Source organism: Pipistrellus hanaki (assembly GCF_964339955.1).
Source record: "Pipistrellus hanaki genome assembly, chromosome: 10".
NCBI lineage: Eukaryota > Metazoa > Chordata > Mammalia > Chiroptera > Vespertilionidae > Pipistrellus > Pipistrellus hanaki.
The window spans coordinates 72,695,621-72,713,572 of NC_140512.1; the positions used below are offsets into that span (position 1 = coordinate 72,695,621).

Below are 17,952 nucleotides of genomic sequence, written 5' to 3' on the forward strand. Positions count from 1 at the left end.
CCACAAATGAAAGAAAAGCAGGCATCACTAGAAAAAGAAGTAAACGAGTTAGAGGCAAGCAACCTACCAGAGCAAGAATTCAGAGTAATGATCATAAGATGGCTAAAAAGAATGGAAGACAAATTTGACAATATGAGTAAGACCCAAGAGGAAATGAAGAAAAACCAAGAGGAAATGAAGATGACTCAAGAAGAAATGAAAAATGACATCGCTACTATGAAGAACTCAATAGAAAGCACCAAGAGCAGACTAGAAGAAGCAGAGGACCGCATCAGTGAGCTAGAAGACAAGATGGAAAAAAATACCCAATTAGAGCAGCTTCTAGAAGAAAAAAAAAATTAAAAGGCAGGAGGAGAGCCTACGGGAGCTTTGGGACAATGCAAAACAAAACAATGTTCGAATAATAGGGGTTCCGGAAGGAAAGAACACTGAGGTAGACATGGAAAACATATTTCAAGAAATAATGACAGAAAACTTTCCCGAGATAGAGAAGAAAAAACCCACACAAATCCAAGATGCTCGCAGAGTCCCAAGCAAAATGGATCCCAGAAGACCGACACCAAGACATATTATAATTAAATTGGCAAACACCAACGACAAAGTAAGAATCTTAAAAGCAGCCAGAGAGAGACAGAAAGTTACATATAAAGGAACCCCCATCAGACTAACAACTGATTTCTCAACAGAAACTTATCAGGCCAGAAGGGAATGGGATGAAATATCCAAAGTCATGCAAAGGAAGGGTCTGAATCCAAGAATACTGTACCAGGCAAGGCTATCAATCAAAATTGAAGGTGAAATCAGGAGCTTCACAGACAAAAAAAAAGACTAAAGGAATTTATCTCCACCAAACCAGCAATGCAAGAAATGCTAAAGGGTCTGCTGTAAAAATAAAGAAATAGGAAGCGAAGAAGGAACACAGGGGTATAGAATAAAAATGGCATCAAATGAGTACCTATCATTAATAATATTAAACATAAATGGTTTAAATGCTCCAATCAAAAGACATAGGGTAACAGATTGGATAAGAAAACAAGACCCATACATCTGTTGTCTACAAGAAACCCACCTCAGAAAAAAAGATGCTCACAGACTGAGGGTGAAGGGATGGAAAAAGATTTTCAGGCAAATGGAAATGAAAAAAAAGCTGGGGTAGCAATACTTAGATCTGAAAAATTAGATCTCAGAGTGAAGGACAGAACAAGAGATAATGAATGCCACTTCATAATACTAAAGGGAGCAATCCAACAAGAAGAAACAACCCTGGTAAATATATATGCACCCAATACAGGAGCACCCAAATACATAAAAAAAACTACTGGAGGACATTAAGGGAGAGATTAATAGCAATACAATCATAGTAGGAGATTTTAATACCCCACTGTCATCCTTCTACAAATCATCTAAACAAAAAATCAGCAAAGAAATATCAATCCTAAATGACTCACTAGACCAGATGGAATTAATTGACATCTTCAGAACACTGCACCCCAAAGCCACAGAATATACATTCTTCTCAAGTGCACATGGGACATTCTCAAAGATAGACCACATTTTGGGACATAGGCAAAGTTTCTTCAAATTCAAGAAGATAGAAATCATATCAAGCATCTTCTCAGATCATAATGGCATAAAACTGGAAATTAACTACAATAAAAATAATCCAAAGAAATCAAACACATGCAGACTAAACAGCATGCTATTAAACAAGGACTGGGTTACCAGAGAAATCAAGGAAGCAATTAAAAACATCCTGGAAACAAATGACAATGAAAACACAACTATCCAAAATCTATGGGAGACAGCAAAAGCAGTTTTGAGAGGGAAGTTCATATCCCTACAAGCCTATTGCAAAAAACTAGAAAAAATGGTAACAAATGATCTAACTCTACAACTCAAAGAGTTAGAAAAAGAGCAACAAGAAAAGCCCAGTGTAAGCAGAAGGAAGGAAATAACAAAAATTAGAGCAGAGATAAACATCATAGAGACCAAAGAAACAATACATAAAATCAACAAAACCAAGAGCTGGTTCTTTGAAAGGATAAACAAGATAGATGACCCTCTAGCCAGGCTAACCAAGAAACAAAGAGAGAGGACCCAAATAAACAAAATCAGAAATGAAAGAGGTGAAATAACAACAGACCCTGCCAAAATACAAAGGATTGTTACAAAATACTATGAACAACTCTATTCCTACAAACTGAACAACCTGGAGGAAATGGACATATTCCTAGAGAAATACAACCTTCCAAAACTCAAACAGGAAGAATCTATAAATCTCAATAAAACAGTAACTTAGGAAGAAATTGAAACAGTCATCAAAAAGCTTCCAGCAAACAAAAGTCCAGGGCCAGATGGCTTCACAGGAGAGTTTTACAAAACATTCAAGGAAGAACTAAAACCTATCCTCCTCAGACTATTCCAAAAAATCCAAGAGGAAGGAACACTTCCAAACTCCTTCTATGAAGCCAGCATCACCTTAATACCAAAACCAGATAAAGACAACTCAATGAAAGAGAATTACAGGCCAATATCCCTTTTGAACATAGATGCCAAAATCCTCAACAAAATTCTAGCAAATCGGCTCCAGCAGAGCATCACAAAGATCATACACCACGACCAAGTAGGATTTATTCCAGGAATGCAAGGATGGTACAATATCCGCAAATCAATAAACGTGATACATCACATAAACAAATTGAAAGATAAAACTCATATAGTCATATCAATTGATGCAGAAAAAGCATTTGATAAAATCCAACGCCCTCTCCTGATAAAAACTCTCAGCAAGGTGGGAGTACAAGGATCATACCTCAACATAATAAAAACTATATATGATAAACCCACAGCCAACATCATACTCAATGGGCAAAAACTAAAACCATTCCCTCTAAGAACAGGAACAGGACAGGGTTGCCCACTCTCACCACTCCTGTTTGACATAGTACTGGAAGTACTAGCCACTGCAATTAGACAAGAAGAGGCTATAAAAGGCATCCAAATTGGAAAAGAAGAAGTAAAATTATCCTTATTTGAAGATGACATGATATTGTACATAAAAAACCCAAAAGACTCCATTAAAAAACTAATTGACTTAATAAATGAACTTGGCAATGTAGCAGGATACAAAATTAACGCCAAGAAATCTATGGCATTTCTATACACCAATAGTGAACTTGCAGAAACAGAGACTAAAAAGGCAATCCCATTTACCATCACACCAAAAAAATTAAGATACCTTGGAATAAACTTAACTAAGGAGGTAAAAGACCTATACATGGAAAACTACACGACACTGAAAAAAGAGATAGAGGAAGATGTAAACAGATGGAAGAACATACCATGTTCATGGATTGGTATTGTAGAATCAACATCATCAAAATGTCCATACTTCCCAAAGCAATCTATAGGTTCAATGCACTCCCAATTAAAATACCAATGGCATATTTCACTGACCTAGAAAAAAACTCTTCAAAAGTTCATTTGGAACAACAAAAGACCCCGAATAGCCACAGCAATCCTGAGAAAGAAGAGTAAAGTAGGAGGGATCTCAATACCAGATTTCAAACTGTATTACAAAGCCACTGTTCTCAAAACAGCCTGGTACTGGCACAAGAACAGACATATAGATCAATGGAATAGAATTGAGAACCCAGATATCAACCCAAATCACTATGCTCAGTTAATATTTGACAAAGGAGGCACGCACATACAATGGAGTCAAGACAGTATCTTCAATAAATGGTGTTGGGAAAATTGGACAGATACATGCAAAAGAATGAAACTGTATCACCAACTTACACCATACACAAAAATAAACTCAAAATGGATACAGGACTTAAACATAAGACGGGAAACCATAAAAATACTAGAGGCATCCACAGGCAGCAAAATCTCAGACATATGCCAAAAGAACTTCTTCACTGATACTTCCCCTAGGGCAATGGAAGCTAAAGAGAAAATAAACAAATGAGACTACATCAAAATAAAAAGCTTTTTTACTGCAAAGGAAACCATCAACAAAACAACAAGAAAGCCTTCTGTATGGGAGAACATATTTGCAAATGTTACCACTGATAAAGGTTTAATCTCCAACATCTACAGACAGCTTACACAACTTAATAAAAGGAAGATAAACGACCCAATTAAAAAATGGGCAATGGATCTAAATAGAATCTTCTCAAAAGAAGACAGAAGGAAGGCCAAGAGGCACATGAAAACATGCTCAAAGTCACTAATTATCCGAGAAATTCAAATCAAAACAACAATGCGACAAGTCAGAGTGGCCAACATCAACAAATCAACAAACGACAAGTGTTGGCGAGGTTGTGGAGAAAAAGGAACCCTTGTGCATTGCTGGTGGGAATGTAGACTGGTGCAACCACTGTGGAGAACAGTATGGAGCTTCCTCAAAAAACTGAAAATGGAACTCCCATTTGACCCAGTAATCCCATCCTAGTAATATATCCCAAGAAGCTAGAAACATCAATCAGAAAGAATATATGCACCCCTATGTTCATAGCAGCACAATTTACAATAGCTAGGATTTGGAAACAGCCTAGGTGCCCATCAGCAGATGATTGGATCCAAAAACTATGGTACATTTACACAATGGAATATTACGCAGCCATAAAAAAGAAAAAATTCTCATCGTTTGCAGCAACCTGGATGGAATTGGAGAACATCATGCTGAGTGAAACAAGCCAGTCAATGAAAGAGAGACACCACATGACCTCACTTATTTATGGATGATAAAGAACATTATAAACTGAAGAACCAAAAGATAGATATAGAGACAGTAAAGCAACAAGCAGACTGTCAAATTACAGCGGGGAGGTTGGGGAGATCTGGGGGAGGTAAGAGATCAACCGAAGGACTTATATACATGCATATAAGTACAACCAATGGACACAAAACTCTAGGGAGGGAGGGAATGTACAGGAGGGGGGGCATTGGTATATGTACAAAAATAATAATTTAATAAAAAATATATTATAAAAAACAAACAAACAAACAAAACCTCGATCTGAACTGCTGGGGTCCATGTAAACATAAATAGAAAACAGCATTTTAAAAATCCTCACCCAAGGATATGTTTTTGACTTTAGAGAGAGATAAACATTGATCAGTTGTGTCCTGTACCCACCGCAACCAAAGATCGAACCGGAAACTTAGGCATGTGTCCTGACTGGGAATCGAACCTGCAACATTTTGGTGTATAGGATGACACTTCAACCAACTGAGCCACCTGGCCAGGGCAGGAAATAGCGTTTAAAATTGTTTTTATTGATTGCTTTTATAGAGAGAGAAACATTGATTTGTTGTTCCACTTATTTATGGATTCACTGGTGGAATCTTGTATGTGCCCTGAGCAGGGATTGGCCTGTATCTAATCAACTGAGTCACCAGGCCAGGGCCAAAACAGTATTTTTGATTCAAGTTTGTGAATCTGTGGAATCGGAGGGCTGTTTTAGGCCATCATCTATATAATAAAAGCATAATATGCTAATTAGATCAGACATCCTTCCAGACAAAGCCAGGGCTGTGAGGGAAGCCTGGGTCCTGGGTGCCAAAGGGAAGCTGGTGCCGGCAGCTGGGGGATGGAAGGCCTACTCTTGCACAAATTTCATGCATTGGACCTCTAGTCTACCTATACCAATAAAAGAGAAATACGCAAATTGACCGTCACCCTATGACACCCACCAGCCAATCAGGAGTTAGTATGCAAATTAACCCAACAAAGATGGCGGCAGCCCTGCCCCCCAGCCACTCTGGTCCTCTAGGCAGCATGCATGCAGGTGCAAAGCGGTTGGGTGGGGTGGGGCGAGATGCCTGCTATGATGGTCGGGGGTGGGGGTGGGGGTGGGGAAGAGACGGAGGGAGCTACAGGAGCAGTGCTCTGGCTGGAGCGAAGACTGAAGGTGGCACCAGAACAAAAGCTTGTATCCCAGGTGCCAGAGGAAAATGAATGCCAGCAGCCAGGGGAAGGAAAGCCTATTGTATGAATCTTCGTGCAATAGGCTCAATGCAGGAGCTGCCCCCCTGGTGGTCAGTGTGCTCCCATATGGGAGCACTGCTCAGCCAGAAGCTGGGCTCACGGCTGGCAAGTGCAGCAGTGGCGGCGGGAGCCTCTCCTGCCTCTGCAGCATCACTAAGGACCCCTCGGCGAATGTCCAACTGCCGGCTTAGGGCGCAGGCTGGGATGAGGGACCTCCCCACCCCAGTGCATGAATGCTGTGCACCAGGCCTCTAATACATAATAAAAGGCTGATATGCAAATTGACTAAAAGGTAGAACTACTGGTCACTATGACGTGCACTGACCACCAGGGGGCAGATGCTCCACACCGGAGCTGCCCCCTGGTGGTCAGTGCACTCCAGGCTCATGGCTGGTGAGCACAATGGTGGTGGTGGCAGCCCATTCCTAAGCCATCAGTTGGACATCCCCTGAGGGCTCCCGGACTGCAAGAGAGCACAGTTCGGGCTTAGGGACCCCAACCCTGAGGGCACAAATTTCGTGCACTGGCCTCTAGTTTCATATAAAGGATTTGAGCATCTGTGGATACTGGTGTTGGGGGTAGGGCTGGAACCAATTCCCTGTGGGTACTGAAGGACAACTGAAGTTTTGGGGGAGTCAAAGCTTATATGTGGATTTTTTTCAGCATGGATGCCCCAACTCCTGTGTTGTTTGGGGTTTACCATAGACTATGTGAGTTCTTGATTCATGACTCTGGTAAGTTTAGAACCAAAATCATGAAATCTGTCGCCTCATTTGCTGATCCTGCTCTGCCAATCAACCAAAATAGCATCACAGCCCAACCTGGCCTGTTCTCCAGCAAACAGTCCATGTCGCTGGGACCTCAGGGTGTTCCCTGAAAGGGATTTTGTAGCGATTTCAACCCTCAGCCACCAGAAACACCTTTACAACAACTTCATCTCTAAATTTCCCTAGATCGTATTTCTAAAGGAAAAAAAATTATTAATCTGGATTGAAGAAAGGCACACATTTCATTTATTGTCTGTTCTTATTAAACAAACCAGGCTCATTATAGAATCAATATCAACTTAACCACCCTGGCCCTGAGAAGAGTGGAAAGGTCACTCTGAGAAATCCAAACACTTTTCCTGCTGGAAGGGCCAGATTTTAATCACAGATACTATTAATTAGGGCTGTCACTGGGACAATTTTTTTAATTATCACAAACTCAGTTCTAAGTATGCATTTTCAACCTGCATTTTGGTCAAAATTAGCCTTTTCTGCATGCGAGCCCAAGCTTTCCATTCTATCAATATTTTATATTTGAATTTCAAAGTATATCAAAGGACGCCAGGCTCTCTAATGGCTGCCTGCACGCGCTCCGCGGAAGAGCGCCGTGTGATCATTTATTTATGTCCGAGCAGGAGGCCCGGAGGAGCTGTGTCCTCCACGGACGCTCTGCTCCACAGGCTCGGGTGAATTCCCAGTGGCTGATGTGACATCTTTGCCAGGCTCCTTCAAACGCCATTCTTCTTTTGCTTTCATGCAGAGCTGCACGGGTGACAGAAGGCCCCCCCGCCCCCCACACACACATCCAGGTCGCCATTTCATTATAAGACTGAGGTGACCAGGCTGTGACCCCTCCAGAAAAACAGAGGGCTCTCCCTTCAGACCGCACCAAGAGTCTTGAAATGGGAAGAAGCCACCTCCTGGCCACTCAGCCTTTTATACTCCAGCCGCTCTGCCTAGGAGGGCCCTGGCACGCAGAGGGCTCAGAGGGCCCTTGAAGGACAGGGGCCGGGAGCCTTTCCCTTGTGACTCTGATGACAGGAGAATAGTAACTAGCACACAGGGTTGTAACATAGGTCGTGTTGTTTATAAGGCTTGTTACACATCACAGTCATGTGATTAGAGAAAACGCAGACTCGTCCCATGGGAGAAAACCTTTGCCAAGTCTATCCTGATTAGACGTTTAAATGAAGATTCAGTAAGTCACTGTCTCATGTGGGGAACACACTGGGAGTGGAAGGATATTTTATGTTAAAAGAAATCAGATGTCCTAATTGTCTATATTCTGAGCTTGCACTGATGCTCAGCCAGGAGGCTCAGCTCCTCACAGGACATGACTGAGTGTGGCCGTGGACACGGTACGGTTTCTGGAATGTCTGTGAACTCGTGCAGGTCCGCTGGGTCTGCACCTGCCTTCCTGGTCCGCACTGGCGCCCGATGTGCCCAGGCTCCCAGCACACCCTGCAGGCGTCCTGCAGAGACAGCGTCGCTTACTCCTTTTCACCATTAGGCCCCAGTTTATCCAAATCAGAGCAGCGTGCCGACGGGATGGGCAAGGACCTTTTCACACAAAACACCCAGGACGTCCGTGACGCAGGGACATCTTCAAACACCCATACCCCAATCTATCTTGCAATTCTGACATTTCCCATGAACATTTTCCCATAAGTGGCCAAACGGAGGAAGGTGCCAGATGAACATGCGTCATGTATTGTGCTTTTTGTCACGTTTCTAATGAGCTCCCCACTTTCCCGGCTAACGCGAGACTATCCAAGAACAAGCGTGCATGCATGCAGAGCCTGACAGCCAAGGTTTTGAGGTATTTACCAAAATGCTAAGAGGTGTCAAACTGTCCTCAGAAAGGCGCCTAGGAATGAGAACTGTGGGCGGGCGTGTGGGGGGTGGTGGTGAGTGAGGCTTTGTGTGTGACCTGTCTGTTCACAGCGCTGGGCGGGCGGGGCACGTTACCCGGTGGGCGCCGGGTGGGGGGGGGGGGCAGCGCTGGCGGCGGGCCGTTACCTGGTAGGCTGCGGTGGCGTCGGGGCCCGGGTCGCCCGCCAGGCCCCGGAGCTTCTCCCTGAGCCGGCGGTGAGAGTCGTGGCGCAGGCAGTAGATGACCCCCGAGGCCAGCAGGACGCCCAGGATGGCCGCGATGGACAGCAGCGTGAGCACCAGGAACTTGGTGGAGTCCTCCTGCTCCGCGGGCCGAGGTGGGGGCTGGAGCTTGCTCTTCTGTGGACCAGGAGAGAAGCCTGTTAGTCCCTAAGGAGGCCCCCACACGCCCCTGTCCACCCAGCCTCAAAGGCGCACCAGGAGGGGCGCCGCCCCTCAGCAGACGGTGGCGAAGGCAGTCATTGGCTGGTGCCTTCCGGCCATTGGTCAGATTTAACAAAACACAGCGCTTGGTGCCTAGAGTACGTCTTTTGAACAGGTGGTTGGGGATACAGCCTCCCCCAGTGCACCCCTCCTCAGCTCCCCGCCCCCCAGCCGGCAGCCCAGGGCACAGGCGGAGGTGGGGGTCCTGGGGCTGCGTAGTGTCCTGCCGGGGCCCCTCGCCGCCGCCCACCCGTCTCCGCAGGCTTCCCGGGGGTGGGGCGGCCTGAGGCTCCGGGCAGGGCAGGGTGGGGACCGGGGCCGGACTTGGGAGAGCCGAAGGCCTCCACTCTCAGTTTTTTGGGGTCCTTTCCGTATATCCCACTGGTCTCCACGCAGACCCGCCAGGAGCCGGGGGACGCCCGCTCCTCCGGGAGGCAGGGGACATCGGCCACCCGCACCCCCGGACCACAGGCATCGCCCGAGCCGGCGCCGCCTTCTCCGAGAGCAGCCCGCCCGCTCCGGCCCCCCGGCCCCCCGGGCCCCGGGCCCCCGGCCCTCCGGCCCCCGGGCCCCCCCCCCGGCCCCGGCCCCCCAACCCCCCCCCCCTACGGCCCCAGGCCGCCCGCCGTGCCCCCCTGGGCGGGAGGCCGCTCCGCGTTAGCCGGTACCTCCAGGGCACCCGCGGGGATCAGCCGCGGAGGGAGCCGCCAGGAGGAGCCAGGGAGAACGCGGCGAAGGGGAAGGTCCCAAAGGGGAAGGTCCCGGGCTCTGGGGCGATGCGGCCGGACGGGCTCCGGGCGGCCGGGGGCAGCAGGCTGGTCCCAGAGGAGGAGGGAGCGGCCTTCCCCCTCCGCCCACGCCAGCCGCGCAGCTGCGCCAAGCATGTCCACGCCCCCCCCTCCCAGGCCCTGCGCCCTCCCCGACGCCCCCTCCTCGAGGGGCGCAGCCGGCAGCGCGAGGAGCGGGTGGCCGATGGGGAGGTGGGTGTCCGGGACTCCCTCCCCCTGGACGGGGACGCCCGGATGCCCCGGGCGGTCAGGCGGGGGCCGGGCGGTCGGGGCGGGACCGGACTGGGCCGGGCTCGGGTGGGACCTGCGCCCCAGGAGGAGGTCCGAATGACACCGGGGGGCGGCCCCACCTGGCAGCTCGGAGGGGTTGGGGGACGGGCCTGGGCAGAGAGCCCGATGGCAACAAAGAGGCACGGGGCGCGCGCGGGGCGCCGTGCTCCCCACCCACCGCTCCCTGCGCAGGCGACGGGGACCCCGCGGTGCCCCTGGGTCCCGCCCGGGCGTCGGAGGAGCCACGCAGAGCCGCTGGCTGCGCCCAGACAAGGGCTCCTGACGCCCCCCCCCCCTTCCGCTCCCAGGCGCGAGGGGCCGGCGCGGTGAGGGGCGAGACCCGGCGCCGGTGTGGGCGGATGAGCCGCCTGCACCCACCCACGCGGACCGAGGCCCGAGCCTGCCCGCCCTTGGAGGGCACAGGGCTGTGCCTGCCCCGCCCGGGAGCCCGGTGAGCGGGGGAGCCGCCGGCGGGCGGCCGGTCCTCGTGGCGGGTCCTGGTCCTGGGAAGCCGCGTCACCGCAGCGTGGGCAGCGGAGGGCTCCCGGGCCGGGGCGCCTGGAATTTGCCCAAAGAAAAACGTCAGGAAGAGCCACTGCCCGCGCCCAGGCCCCCGCCGCCCTCCTGCTCCCCGCGCCAGCGGGCCAGCGGAGTGGCTGGAGGGGAGGCGGGGCGGCGGGAGGAGGCGCCCCCCCAGCCCTCTTTCTGTGGTCCCGGCCCCCGCGGCCTGTGCTGCGCTGTCGGGAAGAGACAGGGTGACAGTGGGCCCCCTACCTACAGCGGCCCACCAGCAAAGAGCCCCTCCCGCACCGCAGGGTGGCCAGGCTGGGGACTCTGGACACGGGGCTCTGGCGGCTGCTGTGACAGTGGGCGCCGCTGCTGAGGGACAGCAGGACCTGCAGGTCCCACCTGTCTGACCCCAGGCAGGACCTGGCCTGGCTGGGAACCTTCTGTTGCACTGGGTGGTCTGCGGAAGCTCAGGGGGAACCGGAAGAGTGACCCTGGGTCCCCAATGGTTCCAAGTCCTGCCTCTCCTGCCTGGTGCGTGCCCAGGCTCAGGAAGGAGTACTGTTGGCTGCAAGTCAGGTCTTAAGAACCCCGGAAGGAACAAACATTTACAGAAATTCGTTTTTTTAATTAAAGAGTGTGAATCCCTCCTTGGCATAGTGATTGAGTTTCAATAACTTTACGATTATTTATTTCTTTTCATGGAGTTAAAAAACAAAATACTTCAAACTCCTACTAACCAGGAGCTTGAGGAGAAAGACGTGAGTCTGCTAACAGCGTCATTGAGATTGATCCAACTCCAGTCCAAGTGGGATGTGGGGGCCCCTGCTCCCCAAGGCTGAGCTACTTGAAAGGCAGGTGCTCCCTGCAATCTCGCCCCGCACTGAGCGCTGCAGAGTGCCCACAACTAATTAGAGGCATCTTGCCAGTCTTGACTTGAAATTGAAAGAAAATAATGTTTAAATATTTATGACTTTGACATTTACAGTCGGGAGTCTTCTAAAAGCGGAGCAGCTCCTGTGCAGAGGCAGCTGGCTTTGCTGGAGTTTGGAGCAGGGTCAGAGGAAGGAGCAATACCGGAGAGAAAGGCTCAGCCACGGCCACGGGAGCACGGGTCTGGGGGTCTGGGGCCCTGGGCGGAGGAGACGCAGACAAGCACGTAGCTAACGTTGAGGTGCAGGAAAAGCATGGCATCTAAAAGAACCGGAATAACTAAGTCAGCTTTACATCAGAGGCACACTCTGCTTTCTTCAACCACCTCCCCTGCAGCTCCCTGAATTTGGAATTAAAGTACTGCAAATGCTGTGACTCACGTGGATGTGAGCAGAGACCATTGGAGCAGTTGCTCTTAAAGATTAGGATCTACAGATACTGTCCTGACCTAGTTAAACTATTTGATTTGTGTTCAGAAGCAAAGGTACACGAGCTTCCCTCACATTATCTTCTGAGCAATTTATGGCAAAATATCCTCAAAAAATAGTTTTAGCTGTCCGTGTGGTAAGTTTAAAAGAAAAGAAGCGAGACAAAAAAAGAACATTCTATATCCAAACTTGGCTGTGAGAACTGAGGGAGCCACATAAATAGGAAACTTTATGGTAACAAATATTTGTCGACAGGTAGCAAAATGTAGCATTTCCCCAGGCTGTGGTAACCAGCTAACAAGAACAGTCTATATCTAAGTAACTGACTTCAGTTTTGAAACACACTTGTATAGAAACAAATGGACACAGGCATTCAGTTTCATTAACATTGAACTTCCAAAATCATAGACTGTTCCTTTTGCTTCGTTTCTAAGGAATCTGCTTTGCAAACCCAGCCTTAGCACTCTCGCTTTTCTGTAACTCGAAGCCCACTGCCCTTGAATATTTAGAAATTTGTTTTAGACTCTGCTCATGAGTTGCTATAACAAATCTGTTTTTGGTTTCCCAGATGAATCATCTTAGAATTATTTGGGAATTTCATGCTACATTTACAAAAACACATTTACTAAAATATAGTAACTATTACTTTAAAGCTAATAAAAAATTTTAAAGTTATCAACCCATGGGGATGACCAACTTAAAAATATGAGAGGGGGTTGTCTTAAACATTTAAAAGTATTTTTTAAAGCTGTTAACTGAACTATTTTAAATTTGGAATTTGCCACAGAATTCTAATAAATGAGAGAAGCCAGGCAGAAATAATCATGTATTAATTCTCTGCATTACAGAATCTTTCCAGAAGCTATTATCAGCGAGAGGCACCGGGCTGGAGTCAGGGTGGGAGAAGCCTTTGTGCAGCTGAAAGCTATTGTTCCCTGCGGACGAAATTGTACTTGCTAATCTGCCATTCAAGTATCAAAAAGAAAAAGCCTATCTGGGCCAAAGAAAGGACTCCAAGGAATCATTATTCTTACAAACAAACTTTAATGAAATAGGTGGGTGCGCTGTTTAACAGGCGGTTAGGAGGAGGCACAACGGTAAACATACAAAAGATAGTGGGGTCCCCTGGTCTCTTCCCGCCCCCAAGCCCAGCGCTGGGGAGCCTCTGAACATCAGGGGAGGTGTAAGGGTTTACCTTAGAAGGGGACACTCCCCCTGTGAACTGGTGTTTAGTGGAGCTGAATAAACACCAAATGGTCTCAGCTGAGGAGAGCCCTAAGTGTGTGTGTGTGTGTGTGTGTGTGTGTGTATGTGTGTGTGTGTGTGTGTTGGGGGGGGGGAGGGGGCGCGGAGAAGACCGCCAGCCCTCAGTGCCCGGGCTCCAGCTGCCTCTGGGCTCCCAGGCCTGCGCCCAGCACACCCCACTCTGGGAGGAGTGCTCTCGAAGCTGCCCAGGTTCGGGGTTCTCTATTCGGGCCTCGCTGAGGCCACCAGGGGTCCTAAAGATTCGCCTGCCTGTGCCCCGCAGGGCTCCGCTGGGACTCGGGGCGCGATGGAGCGCAGGGCCCTTGAGGCTCCCCCACCGGCCACAGGCGCCGGCTCCCTGGCCTCCCGGACTCTTTCAGGTCCCGCAGGGTCTGAGGGCAGGCCCGGCGCTGGCACAAAGGGGCGAAGGGCTGGGAGCGGGGTCTTCTGGGCAGCGGGGTTCCGAGGCTTCAGCCCCCTCCCCGCGGGACAAAACCCCAGCCAGGCCTCCACACCACCCAGCAGCAGGCCCAGGGCGCGGGCCCACGACCCCAACACGCCCCGTTGCCCCACTCAGCGGCCTGGCTCCTCTGCCCTCCCCAACAGGCCACCCCTCCCCAACGGGCCACCCCTCCCCAGAGCCAAGCGGTTGGCGGCACGTCCCTGGGCAGACGAAGCTCGGCCGCACACCCGCACCTCCCAGCTCGAGTCTGAATCCGGGGAGCGCTGGCCGGGCGGAGGCCGGGGCAGCTCTGCCCTTGACCCGGGCGGAGGAGGCGCCAGCGAGAGGCACCGCTGTGCGAGGACTTAGCCCCCGGACCGCGCGGGGGAGGACGGGCAGCCGCTGGAGCGAGGCCGGGAGCGGGAGTCCTCCTCGCCCTCCGGGGTGCGGGCGGTGAGCGGGCGCCGGGCTGCGGACCCCCCCCCGCCCCCGCGTCCAGCGCGGAGGCCCCTCAGCGCTGCGAGGACGGAGAAGGGCGGGAGGCGCTCGAACAGCCCATCTGCCCGGGATCCACCGATGCGGTCCCGGGACGGGCTCCCACCTGGCGGCTCCCAGGCCGGGAAGGAGGGTCCCTCCTTCAAACAGCTCGCGCCGGGGGAAGTTTCTCTTTCTAGCCCGCCTCACCAGTCTGTTTGGGGGGAGGGAAGGAGGGGGGAAGCCGCTCCAGCAGCAGGGGTGGGAGGGGGGGCTCGGCGACAGGCTCACTCTCCCACCGCTGCCCGGGAGCTCTTCCTGCGCGGCCGCCCCCGTGCCCAGCCCAGCCCAGCCGAGTCAGGGGGGCAAAGAGCGCCCCAAAATGTTCTAAGGGGCAATGCCAGCAGGACGCTCCTCTCCATTCTGGCTGCTCACCCTGTCCTCGCGGCCCCCCTCACCGCCCCCCCCCCCCCAAGGCCTGAAGTGCCCCAGTGGCTGAGGAAAGAGGTCGGGGGCATCGTCCTCAGTCCAATCCGTGGTCTCCGGGGGCCGCTGGGGCTCGCGCACCTCTCACCCCTCCCAACCTTTGCACCCAATAAGAGCTGCCACCCACCGGACCACCGTGCGTGCCACCCACATCTACATGGAATGACCTCCGACGCAGACCTCCCTCCTGCCAGGCAAAGCCACTGACAGGCAGCCCGCTGCGAGTGGGAGTCAGCCCTGAACGCGGCTCTGACGCCCAAGCGCCCCCCCCCCCCCGCCCCCATGGGCACCTCCACCTTTCCAGACTCCCCTTCTTGGCCTATGACCGGCGGCCCCTCCCTCCCTCCCGCTACCACAGCCCCCTCCGCTCTCTCTACAGCCCACGGGGCCCGCCTGGGCCGGCGCCCTGGTTACCTGCAGCGGGGCCGGGCCGGCGCCCAGGCTGGAGGAGGGTGGGTGCGCTGCGGGCCGGGCGGCCCGGGGGCGCGGGGGCCGCGGGCGGCGGCAGTGCCATCGCCAAGGCCAGCTCCGTCTCAGGCTGGAGCGGCGGTGCGCGCCGTCCGGCCTCCGACCACAAACTTCTCGGGAGGCCGCAGACAAAGGTGCCGCGCAGCTCCGGAGGCGGCGGGGGCGGCGGCTCCGAGCCGCGGGCCCGGCAGCTCCGCACGGCTCCGCCGGCGCGCTCCGCCCGGCCCGGCGCGGTGAGGAGCGGGGCGGGGGCGGAGAGGGCGCCGCGGGTCCGGGCGGGGCGGCCCCGCAGGGCCACTGGCGCCCGCAGCTCCATCCCGCGCCGCCGCCTCGCCTTATACCCGCCCGGCGCGCACCCGGCCGGCGGCGGCGCGGCTCGCCGCCCGGCCACCGGTTGCTATAGAGACCCCCCCCCCCCCACGTGTTGCTGACAGCAATTGGCTAAGGGGCCGCGGCTCTCGGTACACCGTCTCCCGCCCGAGACCATGAATGGACCTGGGCCGTGTCAGTCATCCGTACTGCTCGCGGGGGGGCCTTCGCCTTTCCTTTCTTTCCATCCTTTCTCTCTCCCGTCCTTCGACTCGCACTTCATTCCGGGCAAGTTCAGGGTGGCGCCAGGGAAGGGGGCCAGCGAGCCGCCTCGCCCACGCGCCCTGCTGCGACCTCCGCTGCGGGAGGGGTGGGGGCGTCCAACCCTTTGCCGGGGAAGAGCCGCCGCACGCCGCTCCTCGAGCTGGATTTCCCTCCTGGCCGCGGGCCTCTGCCCCTTCCCGGTGGCAGCACAGGCTGGAGCAGCGCGCACACGCCCGGTGTCCCCCACCCGCCGTGAAAACACTCAGTCCCAAGTCCCACTCCGCGCACAAGGCGCCTCCGTCCGGGAACTACCGAGGGCCTCCCCGTCGTTCGGGCCGGCGCGCAGCCCCGAACGCCGGGCAGGCGGCGGCGAAAGCGGAGGGTGGAGCTGTGCCCTAGATCTCCGGGTCCTGGCCCCGCGGGCGGAGAGACAGAATGGGGGACCGGGCCAAGCTTTTCGTCTTCGAAGCTCCCGAGCTCTCTGCGCCCCGCGCGGTCCGCGCCGCGAGTCTCGGGACGGCCTGGCCGATGGACCCGTGATTGGTGTCCCTCGGCCTGTTGGCCCTGAGGTCGCGCTCCCGCTCCCCTTCTTCTCCCCCTCCCTCCCCAAACCCCAGAGACCCGTTTCAGCCCAGGTTGGGCACCCTGGCGCGCGGACCCCCGCCGAGCAGTGGGGAGTGGAGAGCTGAACCCACATCTGTGCGCACAAAGCGCCCGCGCGGCCACAGCTGCAGGAACAAGGGAAGGAAGAAAGGCGCGGGCCTCACATGCAGATGACAGTCTGCGCGGGCTCTTTAGTCTCTCCTTTTCTGGAAACCCTGGCGCCCTCCTCCCAGCCCCCTCCCCTCCGCCTCCCATTGTCCCCGCGCTCCGGACAGCTGGAGGCAGTGGCCCCTCCTAACCTGTGGCCCCTCGGGTCCCACCCCGCGGTCTCGTCTGCTGGGCCCCCGCAGGGCAAACCCCGAGTCTCGTCCCCCCCCCCTCTCCCCGCCCCCGCCAGCCGGACCTGGCGGAGCGTGCCCGCTCCCCTCCCCCCTCCCTTCCACTCCCCTGCCGGGGACCTGCCGCAGCGCCCCTCCTGGAAGCCTAGGCCCCAAACGCCGGTTCGGGCTGGGGTGGGGGTCGGGGGGCAGGTCGCCCAGGGACGCGTGTGAGTGCCTGCCAAGTGCTCGCCGAGTCCACCTGCCCTGAGGACAGGCTCCTCGCCAAGACTCAGGCCGAGGTCCTCTTCTGGTGGGGGGGGGGGGGGGGCCCGGCCTCCAGCCCGGCCCCTGGACCTGGTGGGCCGCGCTCCGGGGCAGGCCTGCTGGTCGCCTTGCTCGGCTTTGAGAATCGCGGGGTGGTCCAAGTGGGGTCTGCGGGTCCTTGGGGTCCTCACCCTAGAGCACCTGCCGCACACCCAGGCGGTGGGAGAGGAAGGCCGCTCCCTGCGCCCCGCACCAGGCCTGGGCCTGTGGACCCTGCAAACCTGCTCGGGGCGCAGCGCCACGGTCTCCCCTCCTCCCGCGAGCTGGGCCTCCTCAAAGGGCGCGGATTCCCACACGCCCACGCCAGCGTTGCCCCCAACCATGCTCTGAGGGACCTCCTCCGGCAAAGACTCGAGTGGCAGTGGTTCCTGCCCCTCCCTGCCCCCCTCTTCGCCCTGGAGTACCAGGGTGGGGAAGGAGGAGAGGGGTAGTCAGGGGTGCAGAGGGGGAGGGACCGGCCCGGAGCCCCCGAAGGGCCCGGAGAAGAGGGAAGAAGGCGGAGGGAGGAGGCAGGCAGGGAGGGAGGCAGGGAGGGAGGGAGGCCGCCCCTCAGCCTTGTTAGTAACCAGCCTCTCCTTAGCAACCGCCTGCGCTAGCGCTCCCTCCTGTGTGCATGTGTGCGCGCGCGTGTGCGTGTGTGTGTGTGTGTGTGTGTGTGTGTGCCTGGTTCGCCAATGGTGCGTGGGACCTGTACCCCCCAGTCCTGGGTGGGGTCACAGAACTCAGGAGGAAGGGAAGTCCCTGCCAAGACAGGAAGACCAGCCTCTGAGAAGGGGGGGGGGGGCTGCCTTAGGTTTGGGGACACCCGGCTGGAGGCTGGACACAAGGCGAGGGTGGGGGGGGGCCTGCCCTGGGGCGTTGGAGCACCAGGCGGCTTGCTGTGGGCCCACCTGCAGGGCCCCGGGGCCCTGGGACGTCAGGGGGTGGAGGTGGGGGTGTCTTTACCACCATCCAGCATCCCGTGGTGGAGAGGCCTCTGCAGCCTCGCCTCCATCTCAAGTCCTCCCCAC

General features: G+C 54.6%; 1 protein-coding gene across 1 annotated transcript in view; it reads right to left on the reverse strand.

Annotated features, from left to right (window-relative positions):
* PTPRN2 (protein tyrosine phosphatase receptor type N2) overlaps positions 1-17,952 on the reverse strand; it is a 332,127-nt gene that overhangs the window by 65,256 nt on the left and 248,919 nt on the right. Inside the window, exon 12 of the mRNA XM_084896450.1 lies at positions 8,785-8,997. Within this exon, the coding sequence (XP_084752576.1) occupies positions 8,785-8,997 (213 nt within the window). The remainder of the gene's footprint in view (positions 1-8,784; positions 8,998-17,952) is intronic.